Raw genomic sequence first — 16,102 nt, forward strand, 5'->3', positions numbered from 1 at the left:
ATAGTCTAGCTATGCTCCATCTTCACCACACAAAATATTTAAATCATGCACAACCCCGATGATAAGCCAAGCTATTGTTTCATACTTTTGACATTCTCAAAACTTTTTCAATTTTCACGCAATACATGAGCGTGAGCCATGGACATAACACTATAGATGGAATAGAATGGTGGTTGTGGAGAAGACAAAAAGGGAGAAGATAGTCTCACATCAACTAGGCATATCAACGGGCCATGGAGATGCCATCAATAGATATCAATGTGAGTGAGTAGGGATTGCCATGCAACGGATGCACTAGAGCTATAAGTATATGAAAGCTCAAAAAGAAACTAAGTGGGTGTGCATCCAACTTGCTTGCTCATGAAGACCTTGGGCATTTTGAGGAAGCCCATCATTGGAATATACAAGCAAGTTCTATAATGAAAAATTCCCACTAGTATATGAAAGTGATAGCATGAGAGACTCTCTACTATGAATATCATGGTGCTACTTTGGAGCACAAGTGTGGTAAAAGGATAGTAACATTGCCCCTTCTCTCTTTTTCTCTCATTTTTTATTTGGGCCTTTTCTATCTCTTTTTTATGGCCTCTTTTCTTTCTCTTTTTTTCGTTCGGAGTCTCATCCCGACTTGTGGGGGAATCATAGTCTCCATCATCCTTTCCTCACTGGGACAATGGTCTAATAATGATGATCATCACACTTTTATTTTTCTTACAACTCAACAATTACAACTCGATACTTAGAACAAGATATGACTCTATATGAATGCCTCCGGCGGTGTACCGGGATATGCAATGATGCATGAGTGACACGTATGAAAGAATTATGAATGGTGGCTTTGCCACAAATACGATGTCAACTACATGATCATGCTAAGAAATATGACAATAATGGAGTGTGTCATGAAAAACGGAACGGTGGAAAGTTGCATGGCAATATATCTCGGAATGGCTATGGAAATGCCATAATAGGTAGGTATGGTGGCTATTTTGAGGAAGGTATATGGTGGGTGTATGATACCGGTGAAAGGTGCGCGGTATTAGAGAGGCTAGCAAAGGTGGAAGGGTGAGAGTGCGTATAATCCATGGGCTCAACATTAGTCATAAAGAACTCATATACTTATTGCAAAAATCTACAAGTTATCAAAGCAAAGAATTACGCGCATGCTCCTAGGGGGATAGATTGGTAGGAAAATACCATCGCTCCTCCCCGACCGCCACTCATAAGGAAGTTAATCAAAAAATAAATCATGCTCCGACCTCATCACATAACGGTTCACCATACGTGCATGCTACGGGAATCACAAACTTTAACACAAGTATTTCACAAATTCACAACTACTCAACTAGCACAACTTTGATATCACCATCTTCATATCTCAAAACAATTATCAAGCATCAAACTTCTCATAGTATTCAACACACTCATAAGAAAGTTTTATTATTAATCTTGTATACAAAGCATATTAATACTTTAAGCATTTCCACCACTGTGCTCTAAAAGATATAAGTGAAGTACTAGAGCAAAACTATATAACTCAAAAGATATAAACGAAGCACATAGAGTATTCTAACAAATTTCAAATCATGTATGGCTCTCTCAAAAGGTGTGTACAGCAAGGATGATTGTGGTAAACTAACAAATAAAGACTCAAATAATACAAGACGCTCCAAGCAAAACACATATCATGTGGCGAATAAAAATATAGCTCCAAGTAAAGTTACCGATAGAAGTAGACGAAAGAGGGGATGCCCTCCGGGGCATCCCCAAGCTTTGGCTTTTAGGTATCCTTAGATTATATTGGGGGTGCCATGGGCATCCCTAAACTTAGGCTCTTGCCACTCCTTGTTCCATAATCCATGAAATCTTTACCCAAAACTTGAAAACTTCACAACACAAAACTTAAAGTAGAAAATCTCGTGAGCTCCGCTAGCGAAAGAAAATAAAAGACCACTTCAAGGTACTGTAATGAACTCATTCTTTATTTATATTGGTGTTATACCTACTGTATTCCAACTTCTCTATCGTTTATAAACTAGTTTACTAGCCATAGATTCATCAAGAGAAGCAAACATCACACGAAAAACAGCATTATAAGAATCAAAAGTATGGCTACCCAAAAAGTTCCCTCCGGTAATAGTATCAAGAACATAACGGTGCCAAGGAGTAATGCCTACATAAAAATTGCGAAGTAGAACGGAAGTAGATTGCTTCCTAGTAGATCTATTTTGAGCATTGCAAATTCTATACCAAGCATCTTTTAGATTTTCTCCCTCCCTTTGCTTAAAGTTTAGAATTTCATTCTCGGGAGACAACAGAGAAGATAAGGGACTAGGCATAACGACAAGCAAACAAAAAGCAAGCGGGCAAAAAGAGGCAAATAGAGAAAGAGAGGGAGGATAGAGAGAGGGCGAATAAAACGGTAAGGGTGAAGTGGGGGAGAGGAAAACGAGAGGCAAATGGCACATAATGTAATGCGGGAGATAAGGGTATGTGATGGGTAGTTGGTATGTTGACTTTTGCATAGACCTCCCCGGCAACGGCGCCAGAAATCCTTCTGGCTACCTCTTAAGCACTGCGTTGGTTTTCCCCGAAGAGGAAGGGATGATGCAGCAAAGTAGCGTAAGTATTTCCCTCAGTTTTTAAGAACCAAGGTATCAATCCAGTAGGAGGCTACGCGCAAGTCCCTCGTACCTGCACAAAAGAAATAAATCCTCGCAACCAACGCAAATAGGGGTTGTCAATCCCTATAGGGCCACTTACGAGAGTGAGATCTGATAGATATGATAAGATAATATTTTTGGTATTTTTGTGATAAAGATGCAAAGTAAAATAAAGGCAAAGTAGATAGAAAAGGAAATAACTAAGTAGTAGGAGATTAATATGATGAAGATAGACCCAGGGGCCATAGGTTTCACTAGTGTCTTCTCTCGAGAGCATAAGTATTCTACGGTGGGTGAACAAATTACTGTTGAGCAATTGACAGAATTGACCATAGTTATGAGAGTATCTAGGTATGATCATGTATATAGGCATCACGTCCGAGACAAGTAGACCGACTCCTGCCTGCATCTACTACTATTACTCCACTCATCGACCGCTATCCAGCATGCATCTAGAGTATTAAGTTAAAACCAGAGTAACGCCTTAAGCAAGATTACATGATGTAGAGGGATAGACCCATGCAATATGAAGAAAACCCCATCTTGTTATCCTCGATGGCAACAATACAATACGTGCCTTGCTGCCCCTACTGTCACTGGGAAAGGACACTGCAAGATTGAACCCAAAGCTAAGCACTTCTCCCATTGCAAGAAAGATCAATCTAGTAGGCCAAACCAAACTGATAATTCGAAGAGACTCACACATCATCGGAGGGGCCATGGAGTTGATGTAGAGGCCCTCCGTCATCAATGCCCCCTCCGGCGGAGCTCCAGAAAAGGCCCCAAGATGGGATCTCTTGGATACAGAAGGTTGCGGCGGTGGAAATAGGGTTTCGTGGTGCTCCTGGATGTTTTCGGGGTATGAGAACATATATAGGAGGAAGAAGTAGGTCGGTTGAGCCACGAGGGGGGAGGGCGCGCCCAGGGGGGTAGGCGCGCCCCCCTGCCTCGTGGACTGCCCCCTGCCTCATGGACTCCTTGTCCGTTTCTTGATGTCCACTCCAAGCCCTCTGGATCACGTTTGTTTCAAAAATCACGCTCCCAAAGGTTTCATTCCGTTTGGACTCCGTTTGATATTCCTTTTCTGCGAAACACTGAAATAGGCAAAAAAACAACAATTTGCACTTGGCCTTGGGTTAATAGGTTAGTCTCAAAAATAATATAAAAGTGTAAAATAAAGCCCATTAACATCCAAAACAGATAATATAATAGCATGGAACAATAAAAAATTATAGATACATTGGAGACGTATCAATTTTGCATGGCAGATTATGCGTGAAAAATTCACATTCATGAAGGATAAAATCTGAAAAAAGCACCTGAGCATGAGAAGCATCCATGCTTCTCATGTCCTTGCATGAATCCACCTGAGCATGAACTGCCCCCTGTTGCTGCTTGTGGAGCCGCCCCTGCCCTCCGCTGTTGCTTCCACACCCCAATGTTGCTCCTCCAAAGTGCCCTCCACTATTGTGTTGGTCCTCTTGATCATGCTGTGACTGCTCCCGAAGCTCGCGTTGCACGGAGCGTGGAGGTTTGGACACGAGGAAGCCATTGGAGTAGGCCGCGGAGCTCGCGGTGCACGGAGGCGTCGGAGCCGAACGTCGACATGCTCCATCCCGGACCACAATGCTCTCGTACCTGCGTCGGCACCCAATGTAGTATCAGGGGCGCCTCTCGTTGCCGACCGCATCGCACCCCATCACCTTCCCGCCGCTCCTCTCCGTCAGAGCTGCCGCCGCCCGCTCCCCGCGCAACCACCTCCACTCTGTGCTCGCGCAGATCCTTGACGTGGCCTCCTGCTGCCTTGCCGAAGCCGCCCCAACACACGGGGCAGTAGCAGGGGCGACCCCCGTCTTCAAACGCATCGCCCCCCATCTCCTTCTCGCCACTCCTCCCCGCCTCGGTCTTCAGGAGCAGCACCTCCGCTGCGGTTTTCGAGTAAGCCGTCGACGCAATCACCCACACACGAGCTCCTCGCCGTGGTGCTCGCGCTCCGGGAGCAGCACCTTCACCGCGGTCTCCTGTTCGTGGTCTTCGAATATGCCGACGGGGCAACCCCCACATGAGCTCAAGATGAAGGGGAGAAAAGTGAGCGGCATAGTGTATGGGGGAGTGGATAAGAGACTCGTTCGGTCGTGCATCGTTCGCACCGAACGCTCTCAAAACATGACATGGCACCTCTCGCCGCTTTAAAAATCGTAAATCGCGATGTAGGGTGATAGAAGCGTGGGCGAAGTTGATAAGTGTCACATTTGCGTTATGTGAAAAGTTGCCAAACAGGCTGTCAAGGGGCCAAGATGAATGTGTGCATCAAAAGCGAGCTTATTCCCCTGTTCATACGGTCAGCTCCCTGTCCAAAGAGGATTAGTTGGTAGCCAAGCCAAGGTTGGTGAGGCCGCGCGACTGTGACAGTTCGACTAGCTAGAGTCACCGGGCATGGTTTAAACACCAAGAAAACGCAGCTACAGGCGCGCGGCGGAGCCTTGCGGTTGCAGGGGAGAGGATCCCTCCAACCGCGACATGCTGCCGCGCTCCCACTCGCACCCGGCCCGGCGGCGCTCCGGCCTCGGCCCGCAGCTCTGCGCCGTCGCCGCGGCGCTGCTCCTGCTCCTCTCCCTCGCCGTCCTCCACTCCCGCCTCTCCTCCTCCTCGCCCTTCCCCCTCTCCTCCTCGTCCCGCTCCTCCGCCACCGACTCCGCCGCCACCAACTCCACCGCTCTCCTCGCGGACGACGATGACGACCCCGTGGCCGCCGCTCTCGACCCCGACCTCACCCTCGCCGCCGTGACCACCACCGACGACGACCGTATCGACGAGCTCGACGTGCTCGACGAGGACGACTCCTCCGCCGCCACCGACGCGGCCGACGACGTGCCCGCCTCCACCACCGCCGCGTCCTTCCTCTGGGACCACGCCGCCGGCGTCGCCCGCCTCCCCTTCCGCCTTCCCCCCGCTGGCGATGCCCCGCCCGCGGGGTTCCCCCACTTGGACTCCCCGCGTCGGATCGCCGCCGCCGCCTTTGGATCCGATGACGAGCCTGTGGATCTGGAGCTGCGGGTGGAGATCTCGTCCATCAGCGGCATTGAGGACGCGCTGCTCCTCAAGCCCGCCTCCGGCCGTAGCGAGACGCGGCTCCGCTCTGGTTGGGCGCGGTGGCTGGAGGGGAAGGCAGACTACCTCCGACGCGATCGGATGCTCAGGTCCAACTTGGAGTTCCTCAATCCTCGCAACCACCCTCTGCTCCAGGACCCAGACAGTCCTGGTCTCACTTCACTCACCCGTGGCGACCGCATGGTGCAGCGGATGCTCATCTCAGAAATTGAGAAAGGCTCATCCAAGAATTTTGCCCGGCGGAGCCTCAAGTCGTCTGACAATGAGCATGGAGTAGGATCCATTGTGAAGGAGGAGCCGGAAGAAGTTAGGAGGTGGGGACACTTTCCAGGAATTGATCCACATTTGGGGTTCTCGGAGTTCATGGAAAGGTTCTTCGAGCATGGGAAGTGCTCCATGAGGGTGTTCATGGTATGGAACAGCCCTCAGTGGGCGTACGGTGTTCGGCACCAGCGTGGGCTCGGGAGCTTGCTCCTGCAGCATCCTGATGCCTGTGTGGTCATGCTGTCGGAGACGCTGGAGCTGGAGACCTTCCATGAGTTTGTGAAGGAAGGGTATGTTTCATAACCTGTTTATTCGCTGATGCTTCTTTAGATCTAATTTGCGAGTGACAGCTGAAGTCATACAACTTTGTAGTGTTCGTAATAACTAGTATTTGATTAATGAGATTAGCTAACTGTGAATAACAAACTACAGAAAGATAATACTTCCAACATAAAAGCGTGAAGTAACTAGAACTAGAACCACTTGGTGCTACACGGTATTTTTCTTTCTTTGTACTAGTATATTTACCAGCTGTTTGAGGAAATGTGTCACTTCTGGGGAACGAACACCATGTTTTAGAACTATTGCTGGCATAAATGGACATGTACTGAGTAGAGACTGTCATTGAAGGGAATTGAAATCCCTAGTCTCTGGCATTGCATTTCTAGTCCCACCCTTTACATAGCCAATCTCTTTTCTAACCCTTGGATTAAAAGTGGCTTAGGTCCACACCTGTGCAGAATATTGTCTTCGCTGTTTTATTTCTTAGCATATAGAAGCTAATTGTGTTCTTATCCTCCCAGATTATTCCTTACTAATCGGTGAATAAATTACTAGTTGAACCCCAAGCCATCCAATAAAGTATTCATGAGTAGGATAATGGTACTTTCTTGTGCTTGCATTTGCATATTTGGTCAGCGCCACACAAGTAGTGTTTAAAGTATTATATTCTGTTTACCTATACTATTAACATTCGCTTGATTAGTTGTACAAGCATAAAAACATACCCTCACCTCTTAGATTACTGCTCCCCAGCTCTGTTAGCATTGGCACATCAAGTGATATCTCAGCTAGCTATGGGTGGATGATACAGATCGGATCTAATCTGAATTAATTAACTTTCTTAAATATCACAAATGACACACCTTTAGGTGCTTTAACCTTTTGCTATTTGCTATCCAACGTAGTTGTTTGCTGCAACTACTGCTCAGCATTGGCACATCAAGTGATATCTCAGCTAGCTATGGGTGGATGATACAGATCGGACCTAGTCTGAATTAATTAACTTTCTTAAATATCACAAATGACGCACCTTTAGGTGCTTTAACCTTTGCTATTTGCTATCCACGTAGTTGTTTGCTGCAACTTTGATTGCTTTTCTAGATTTATCCACTCCAAAAGGTAATTTGATGGTTGCAGTCTGCATATTAGGTCAGCAAGATCCGTTCTCTAGTAGTCCATAAATACATAATCGATTGTCTGGAATCCCAAGGAGGATTCTGTAAAGAGCAAGACACAATTAATGTGCGCCTGTTCTTTCTGGAGTTTGCGCTGCAGTATTTATAATTTTATATGTAAATCATAAACCATATCTCGAATTTTACATGGTTAATATACTGGAAGCTCATGGTTTTTTACCAATGGAGTGTTACGAACACATATATGGACAACTGAATACCCAACAAAAGTAAACAGCATCAATTAGTGAATCATCTGAGAAGGCTCTTTGTTTCAATGGCTGGTGTCCTTTGGTGACTTATTGCTCGATTACCATTCCAAAAAGAGCAAATCATAGGACGAATGCTAGGCGCGGGAGGCGGGACGACCGGCCCAAATTTCGTCCGGTCCCGCGCAGCCGCACGATGCGCGCGCTCGTAACCACAGGATTCAGCCGCTAAGCCTTCAAGCACACCATCTTCTGGCTAGCGGCAGTTTTCCTGTAGCCCTTGCTTGGTCGTCTCCCCCGTGGCCACCAGTTTGTAGGCTCCATGGCGCCACTCATCGGCTCACCGGGGCCCCTTGCCGGCTCGACAGTTGCAGCGCTGGCGCCCGCGTGGTTCCGTCCCCTATGCAGCAAATCGCGCTGTCGGTTCCAGCAACCAGCCCACCGGTCGTAGCCATAGCCATGCCGTAGCCGGTTGGTGCAACGGCGAGTGCCGGTTCCAGCATGGGGGCATCGTGGTTGCAGCACCCTTCCTAGCCGTGGTCACCACCGGAAGCTCCGGCAGTCCCCCCGCGCAACCCCGGTGCCATCACACAAGGTCTCAGCTCGCCATGGCCTGTTGTAGTTTCCACCGATCACGGTTGCAGCATGGGCCAACGCAGGTTGCAGCTTTTTCCACTGCCGGTCGTGACATGAGTTGCTGGTTCTAGCATCCGCTACTGCCGGATCAAACAACCTCCATGGCTAGTTGCAGCATCTGCCCCCGCCGGTTCCAGCATGGCCGTTGTCGATTCCAGCACCCAGTGGCCGTCAGTTCCAGCAAAAAGACGACCAAGGTTGTAGCATCGCCATTGGCTGGTTCCAGCACTGCCACCCACAGATTGCAACACCGTCTGCAACGAATAGCAGGACCACCACCCGGCGACACCACAGGCCCCAGCAGCGTCGGCAGCAGGGAGGAGAGGGTGGGGGGGGGGGGGAGCAATTGCTTGGACGGGGAAGAGACAAAAAAGGAGGAGGCCGCGGCCACATCTGTACCACTCTCACTGGACAACGGCTTTTACATGGGGAGCTCGTCCATGGAGGGCAGATGGAGAGTGCTTCGGTGCTTCCTGTGAAAGAAGGAATCGAGACAGGAGAGGAGCTGGGGAAGAAAGGAAACGAGTGGAGGCGCATGGCCCGGAACGGATAAGGCACGGACGAAGACTTCTCTCGTGGGTCCCATCGAATACGTGCTGCTACACGAGCGAGGTGGCGTGAGCATCGCTGAACCGATTTGCATGGATATGGAGTGTATGATCTGATGGAATCGAACGACGCACACTCGACCGGCGCAAGACTTGTTCGGTCGACTGGAAGGGATTGTTTCCCAAATCATAGCTAATCTGTTCATGTTCTTTCTGAAGATTGTGCTCGAGCATTTGTTTAAAGCATATGCCATATCACGAATTTTACATGTTAATATATTGGAAGCTCTTTAGATGAATAACTAATGATTTACCAAGAGAAGGTGGTTTTTCCTGATGGAGTGTATGACATATGTACAACTGAATACCCACCCATAAAGTAAGTAGCATAAGTATCGGATCATCTTAAATTATCTACCATCTGAAATTTTCTACCTTTTATTTCAGTGTCTGCATTGTTTATAAGGCGTCCTACCTTAGACGCTTAGGCATTGCTTAGGCGATAAGGTGCCCTGGCAGCGCCTTACAAATATGCCCGCTTTAGGCGCTTAGGCGTCAGAGCGGGTGGTGCTCGCCTTAGGCCGCCTTACTGCCTTATAAACAATGAGTGGCTGGTTTCCTTTGGTGACTTATTGCTTGATTACCAGACATTTGAGATCTTCCGAATAGTCATTGCATCTTATAATATTTCAAAAGCGGTATTTTTTTCACTTGCCATCCATGTACAGATGTGTTTTCTGCGCTGAAATGACATCCTTCTAAGATATCATCTATACTTGTGCTGTAAACATGTGAAACATCAGCTATACTAGCTACAGCCCATGGGAACAACGGCAAGATGCTGCAGCTGTAATGGCTATTGAGATAGACATGTTCAAATAGTTTGGAGAGGATTCTTTTTCTATTTGATGACGATTCTGTCCAGCCATATGGGCAAGCAATCCAAATGCCAACTGGCAGCAGAAGTCCATTACTTGTACGTTTGGTTGATTAGTAGTTCCCTTTTATCTGCAGTTAGAATCCACATTATTGTAGTTACGTTGTTAGGGCTACTGCCTATAAGAATGGTGCACTTATCTTTGAGTTCAAGGATTGAAATAGTCCCTAGTGCGTCAAGTTCTGTTGTCGTCCTCCTTGACCATTCTAGACTTGTTTCTCCTGCAATTGTTGACCCATTTCTCCCTTGACCGGTGCCCTCCTTCATATAGCTTCATTCAGCTTCATGTGTTGCCATCCGACCTCTCGCCAACGGATGTTTACCTTGTTGCTGAATGTCCATGCCTACCTGTTTAGAGGGAAGCCCAAGCCATGTGACCGCCTTTTGTTCCCCTTCTTCTGTGAGTTATTCCTCCGTATTAGTTTGTTCACAACACCCTCTTTTGCCGTGAATATCGATGTGTTTCATATCGGTCTGCTCCCTTCCGTGCCATGTTTATATACTGAGCTCTGTTACAATTTGTTGATCTTATTTGGTGTTTGTGCACCATTCAACGTCATGAATCTTCTCTTCTTAGTTATGCCCCCCATTTTCACCATTTTTTAGTGGCAGTTCATTTTTTAGTTTTTAAGGTGGACTGGACCCTCAGAGCAACCATAGGAGATGGAATCCCTGTCTGGTTTTGAATGCCCCGTTCTATATGCGAGTGGTTGGGTGTCCGGATACACTAAATAGGCCTTGTCAAGCTTTCAGCTAGACACAAGTAGGACATCGAGTTGTGTTGTTAGTAACTCTCTGTAACTTAATACAAGACGTTTTTTGACACTGTCATAATGTCAAAGAACGTCTAATATTAGAAGTTACAGAGGGAGTAGTATCCTACCATGTGAATGAGCCAAATCATGTGCCCGCAGTTAAATTCTCACTAAATCATACAGCCAAGCTAAAATGTCTATTTGCTTAGAATTACATATGAACTCAATATTCTGAACACCGTCTTGTATTTAGCGTATATATGACCACCAATATAATGTGCATTTCATGTTGTAGATCTTATGAATAATTGTTTTCGCTACAGTTGTCTCTGCATCATCACTCATAGTTGATTTCTCCTCTTTCAGACACAAGGTTGCAGTTGCAGTGCCAAATCTTGATGAACTTTTGGAGGGCACACCAACCCACATTTTTGCATCGGTGTGGTATGAATGGCGGAAAACAATAAATTACCCCTTGCATTACAGTGAGCTAGTACGCCTTGCTGCTCTTTACAGGTAAGACAATAATAGTACTACATACTAGTGCCAACATTTGTTGATTACATGCATAATTTATTTGACAGTGTTAAAATAATCTAGAGAAAAGATGGAACTATTATGCTTTTCAAAAGGTATTATATCCATGTAGAGTCGTGGATGAATCTGCACCTGCAATGAATAGCCAGGTAGAACAAACCAGCAATGAATAGTCAAGTAGAATACACGAGCAATGAATAGTCAGGTAGAACAGTTGAGTTACGAAAAGAGCCTTTCATTTGGAAACAGTTGACCCCCAATGCCATTGAAAGCAGATGCCCAGCTAGTTGTTAAATCTAACAACACTCCAGATCAGTTAGAACTTAAAAGTACAAGTGTACAACTAACATGTAGCAGTACATAAATAGTCATAAACCAAAGAACATAATTGTTTCTAAATTGTCACATGAAATGAAGATTCAAGCATCTAAAACTGCTTCTAAAATAGCACAACAAAACAGAACAAATTTCATCTTGGACTGTCATAAACTAATAATCAATCCTGATTCAGCTGTAAACATCCGTTCTCTGTTCTCTGTACTTTGCCATCTTTTTTCGTAGATGAATAGATAATAAAGAACATAAGATTGAAAGGTGCATTGCATATAATCAACATTCCCTTGATCTCAACGAAAAAATAGTTAATCGTTAAATATTTTATGTGAGACTTTCTTTCGGTGAGCTTCCATTTTTCACTGGGCCCAAAAATGGTATATGTGTATACTTGTGTGGTGTACTAGGGTTGTAGGGAGATAGGGGAGGGGTATATACATACATAAACAACTTGAATGTTGAGGAGTCGGGTGCCGTGAGAACATAAATGTAATCATGAGTACAGTTTCAATTCTTCTTATTTTGAGGACAAAATATTGATATATGATCTATGTTCTGCATGCAGATACGGTGGTATATACCTTGACTCTGATATTATTGTACTCAAACCATTGAAATCCCTCCGAAATTCTATTGGTACTGTAAAAGAAGTTTCTAGAGGTTCCAGTTTCAGTGGTGCTGTATTGGCATTTGAAAAACAGAGGTAATAATAGTATCATGTGATCTCGTACATAACCATTTCCTTTTTTATTACTATTTCCCTTACATCTCAAATGGTATCCTATGTATTCATGCGTACAAATTAGGCACCGATTTTGGTCTGCCTAGGTCATAGTTCTTGTTGTCTTGGTATGTAATTCAATTAATGACGTGCCATAACACTCGCAGATGTTCAAAGGACGGAATTTCACATACCTGAATTTTCAATTTGAATTACGAAGTCACATAAATTGTTCAACTATATACTAGCAATCCATCTCTTTTTAAGGGTAGTTGGATAAACTAGATAATGCCCATGCATTGTTGCGGGAATTTATAGCAATAAACTTATGAAGAATTAAAAAAAGGTAGTGGATGTAACTTGGCTTATTTGCCACTCCTTTAATAGATGATATGCATGCTTGTGCATATTCTGGAAAAAAGAATATACAAGAATAATATTCTCCATATTTCGCCATATATATAGAGGTGATTGCACTTTATAGTGACTCATAGTTTTCTAGCTTCAGCGAAGTGAATTTTTTGGCTAAAACAATTGATGACGTGGAGGGCCACTGCACATTATAGCGGCTCGTCATTTTCTAGCTTAGGTGAAATGATTTGTTGCTAAGAAGTCAATGATGTGGAGGCACTGTTCAGGATATCTGTGATACCATATCGGTCGGGGGCTGACAAGTGATTAATTGGCGAATCAGCCATTTAACTGAATATATTGGTAACCCATTTATCGGTAGGTTAACTAGGGCCATATCTATATATCCGCGGCTACATAGCAACATGCATTGTGCTGAATGTGTAAATATGCAATCCTAGACTACATAGCAACAAGGAAGAGTGTTACCTCAATGTTCTAATGATGTCTAGATATACATAGAAGAGCAACAACAACAACATAGCAGCAGTAATCGTACATCACTATCTAACATCAAAGGAGAGTAGCACAGCAACAGTACTACTTGTACATTCTAGGCATAGGAGAGTAGTTTTGGGACAAAATATGATGCCCAGTTAATCGGCCCAGCCGATAATTTGGCCTGACAACCGATAAATCAGCTTGTCAGACAGATTAACTGGGCCTCCCAGTTAATGGGCCGAATAGGCCTTTCTCGTATCGGAGGCGGAGGGGGGCCGAATAGCAGTTAACTGCAGTTAATTGGCCGATATTTGTAACAATGTGTGGAGGTCTTGCATGGGCTTGATGATATGGAGGCTTTGCATTTGTTGAAAAATGAAATGTGGAGGTCTTGCATATGATTGATGATGTTAAGGCTTTGGACATGTTGAAAAATGAAATATGGAGGTCTTGCATGTGCTTGATGATGTGGAGGGCTTGCATGTTCTAGAAAAATAAATAGTGGGTTTCAACTATTTAAGAACATGCATGTAGAGAGGATCAGAGAAATAAAATTAGTGGGGTTGATGAGGTGGCATGCGGGCATGTCGAGTTAAATAGAAGTGGTGGGGATCAACTCTTTAAGTATATAGGATAAGTGTCATCTATTATGTCATTTGAAAGATATTAGAAAAACCTTCACATAGCTCCCAGAGGCCAGAAATTCCTTAATTGGAGGAAACAAAGAAATACTGTATCTAGATAGCTTACTGGTGGGTGTAGATTATGATGGTGCAGACAATAACTGCTAGATTTGCAGGAAAAATCTAATCGATATATTTTAGTCATAAGCATTAGAGTTGTATAATACAGCCATGTTTACTAATATGGAGTATATGTATTGTAATTGCATCTAGCCGTATTGGTGTTGGGAAATGTGGCTAGCTTAATTAAAATCAGACAAAGTTAATCCTATCCTATCATGTAACAGGGACACAAATAGTTACAACACAAAATCCTAAAAGCAAATTTTTGGATGTTCTGTGAAGGCATTAACAACTTGAACATGCAAAATTTAATTGTAGCACAAAGTGTTTTATGATGCTTGGTGTCAAATGCAATGGCTTGAACAACGAGTTAACATTCTCAAGCTCTTCTAATACTTCTAACCCAGTTTCATACATTACTTTTGTTGATGCAGCCCATTCTTGCTTGAGTGCCTGAAGGAATGGTATTCAACATATGATGATACTCTCATACAGTGGAATGGTGCTGAACTTATGACAAGAGTAATAAGAAATCATTCTGACAGTGATCCAAATAGGGAGCACCTTGAGATACAGTTGGAACCCTCATTTACATTCTACCCCATAAATTCTACGGATATCAATAGGTATGTAGTTTGTCCATCCATTTGTCCTTCCATGGCCAGCCAACTTGTTCAGCTTTACTATTTGGAAGTAATATTCTGCTGTAAGCTATACAATGTTAGTCTATACATCAAGGTTTGATCTCAGCCAGCAGTATGAACTTTACCAACTAAAATATTTACACTTATGTTGTATTACTCTTTCCTCTTGCCACCTGTTTGTTTCACCAAAGTTGTCTCCTACTGCAGAACATAGCTTCATGTTTTCCGACTCTGATGCTCTTGCGAGTTGTAATTGCAACAATGTTTGTTAATATGCTTCTTGATCCTGAACAGTTATTGCAAAATTCAGTCTCTGGACTTGATGCATGTCAACCATTCCAAAAGTTTAGCATTTAGCATTTACCCCCGCGAAAGAAGTTTACTACTTTGCATTTAAGATTGTTAAGGACTTGTTTTCAAAAAACATGAAGTAACCCTTTTTTCTTCAGATAGTACTGGTTAAATTTGTGGTATGCATGCTCATTGCAGTATTGATGTACTGCAGGTACTTCTCAGAACCAGACAGTACGGCTGAAAGAGCACAACATGATGCTCTGTTTTCCAGGATTCTGAACTACTCTACCACTTTCCACTTCTGGAACAGCATTACATCTTCTCTGGTTCCTGAATCCAACAGTCTTGTTGAGAGAATTCTTAACCATTACTGTCTCCATTGCCTTGATGTTCTATAGTTGGTAGCAACCTGGAGTTCCCGTGACGAGCTTCATATTGGTTTAGAATACATATACAGAAGAAATTCACCAGTCTAATGGGTACAAAATATGGCTAGTATACTGTTGAAATCTGCCTAAAAAGTGTAACGGGGAAAATATTATGGTGGCATTGTAGATATATATTCTTTTCAACAGGGTATCGGTGGTGATGCTACAACCAAGTGCAATTTTGGTGACTTTGACCCTTTTTGTTGTTGGTGTTGATAGGAAATCTGCTTACTGCAAATATTGAATTCAACAACTTGGGCATTTGAAATTAAGAGGTTTGAGTAAATGAGTGTTTTGATATTCATCTTTTCTTGTTATACTTATATCTTACTTGCAATCCAGCAAATCCTTAGGGAATAACTATTGATGTTTATCGTTTGAATGCTGAAGTACAGTGCAAAATTTATGGCAGGTTACTGAGAACAGCTTTCTCTGTTTCAACAAATCTACCAAACTATTTCTGGAACTTACACTGCTCCACAAATCGGACAAACTATTTTTTGACTTATTTGTTTGAAAGTGGCCAAGGATACGTTTGTAGCACATCCAAGCTAAAATTTTCTATCACCAGATTGCGCAACTAGCACTGACTCCACCCATAGTAGGCGAGGTTCCAGTGCATTTGCACCATGAGCAGCCATAAGCACGAGCTACCTTTATTACAAGCCCGTGGGCTAAACGGGAAGGTCACATGATTAAAACTTAATTGCAGGAACTGGCGTAGGCTTCAAATCGAACTCAGTGCTCTGAACTGTTTTGGTGCTGCTTCCCTGCAAACAACTTCATAAACCCTTGTGTGTTCGAGATGAAACTCTGGTAATAGGGATTCCTTTTCAAGACATAGCAAATTTTGTACAATGTTACAAATTATTTTTTTACCAAGTTTGTAGAGAAACTATCAGTAGCATATGAATTCAGTAGCCGTGGATATTGCCATGAAATATGTTTTGGTGGTGTATTTAATTAT

The 16,102-nt window shown here is 44.0% G+C and overlaps 1 protein-coding gene across 1 annotated transcript; it reads left to right on the forward strand.

Annotated features, from left to right (window-relative positions):
- Positions 1-5,034: 5,034 nt before the first annotated feature.
- LOC123188221 (uncharacterized protein At4g19900) lies at positions 5,035-15,439 on the forward strand. Its single transcript, XM_044600262.1, has 5 exons — positions 5,035-6,328; positions 10,947-11,096; positions 12,016-12,153; positions 14,204-14,395; positions 14,919-15,439. Exons 1-5 carry the CDS (start codon positions 5,184-5,186, stop codon positions 15,103-15,105), a joined length of 1,812 nt encoding a protein of 603 aa, XP_044456197.1. The 5' UTR covers positions 5,035-5,183; the 3' UTR covers positions 15,106-15,439.
- The last annotated feature ends 663 nt before the right edge of the window (positions 15,440-16,102 follow it).

This window comes from Triticum aestivum, chromosome 2A (assembly GCF_018294505.1).
Source record: "Triticum aestivum cultivar Chinese Spring chromosome 2A, IWGSC CS RefSeq v2.1, whole genome shotgun sequence".
In the NCBI taxonomy this organism is placed as follows: domain Eukaryota; kingdom Viridiplantae; phylum Streptophyta; class Magnoliopsida; order Poales; family Poaceae; genus Triticum; species Triticum aestivum.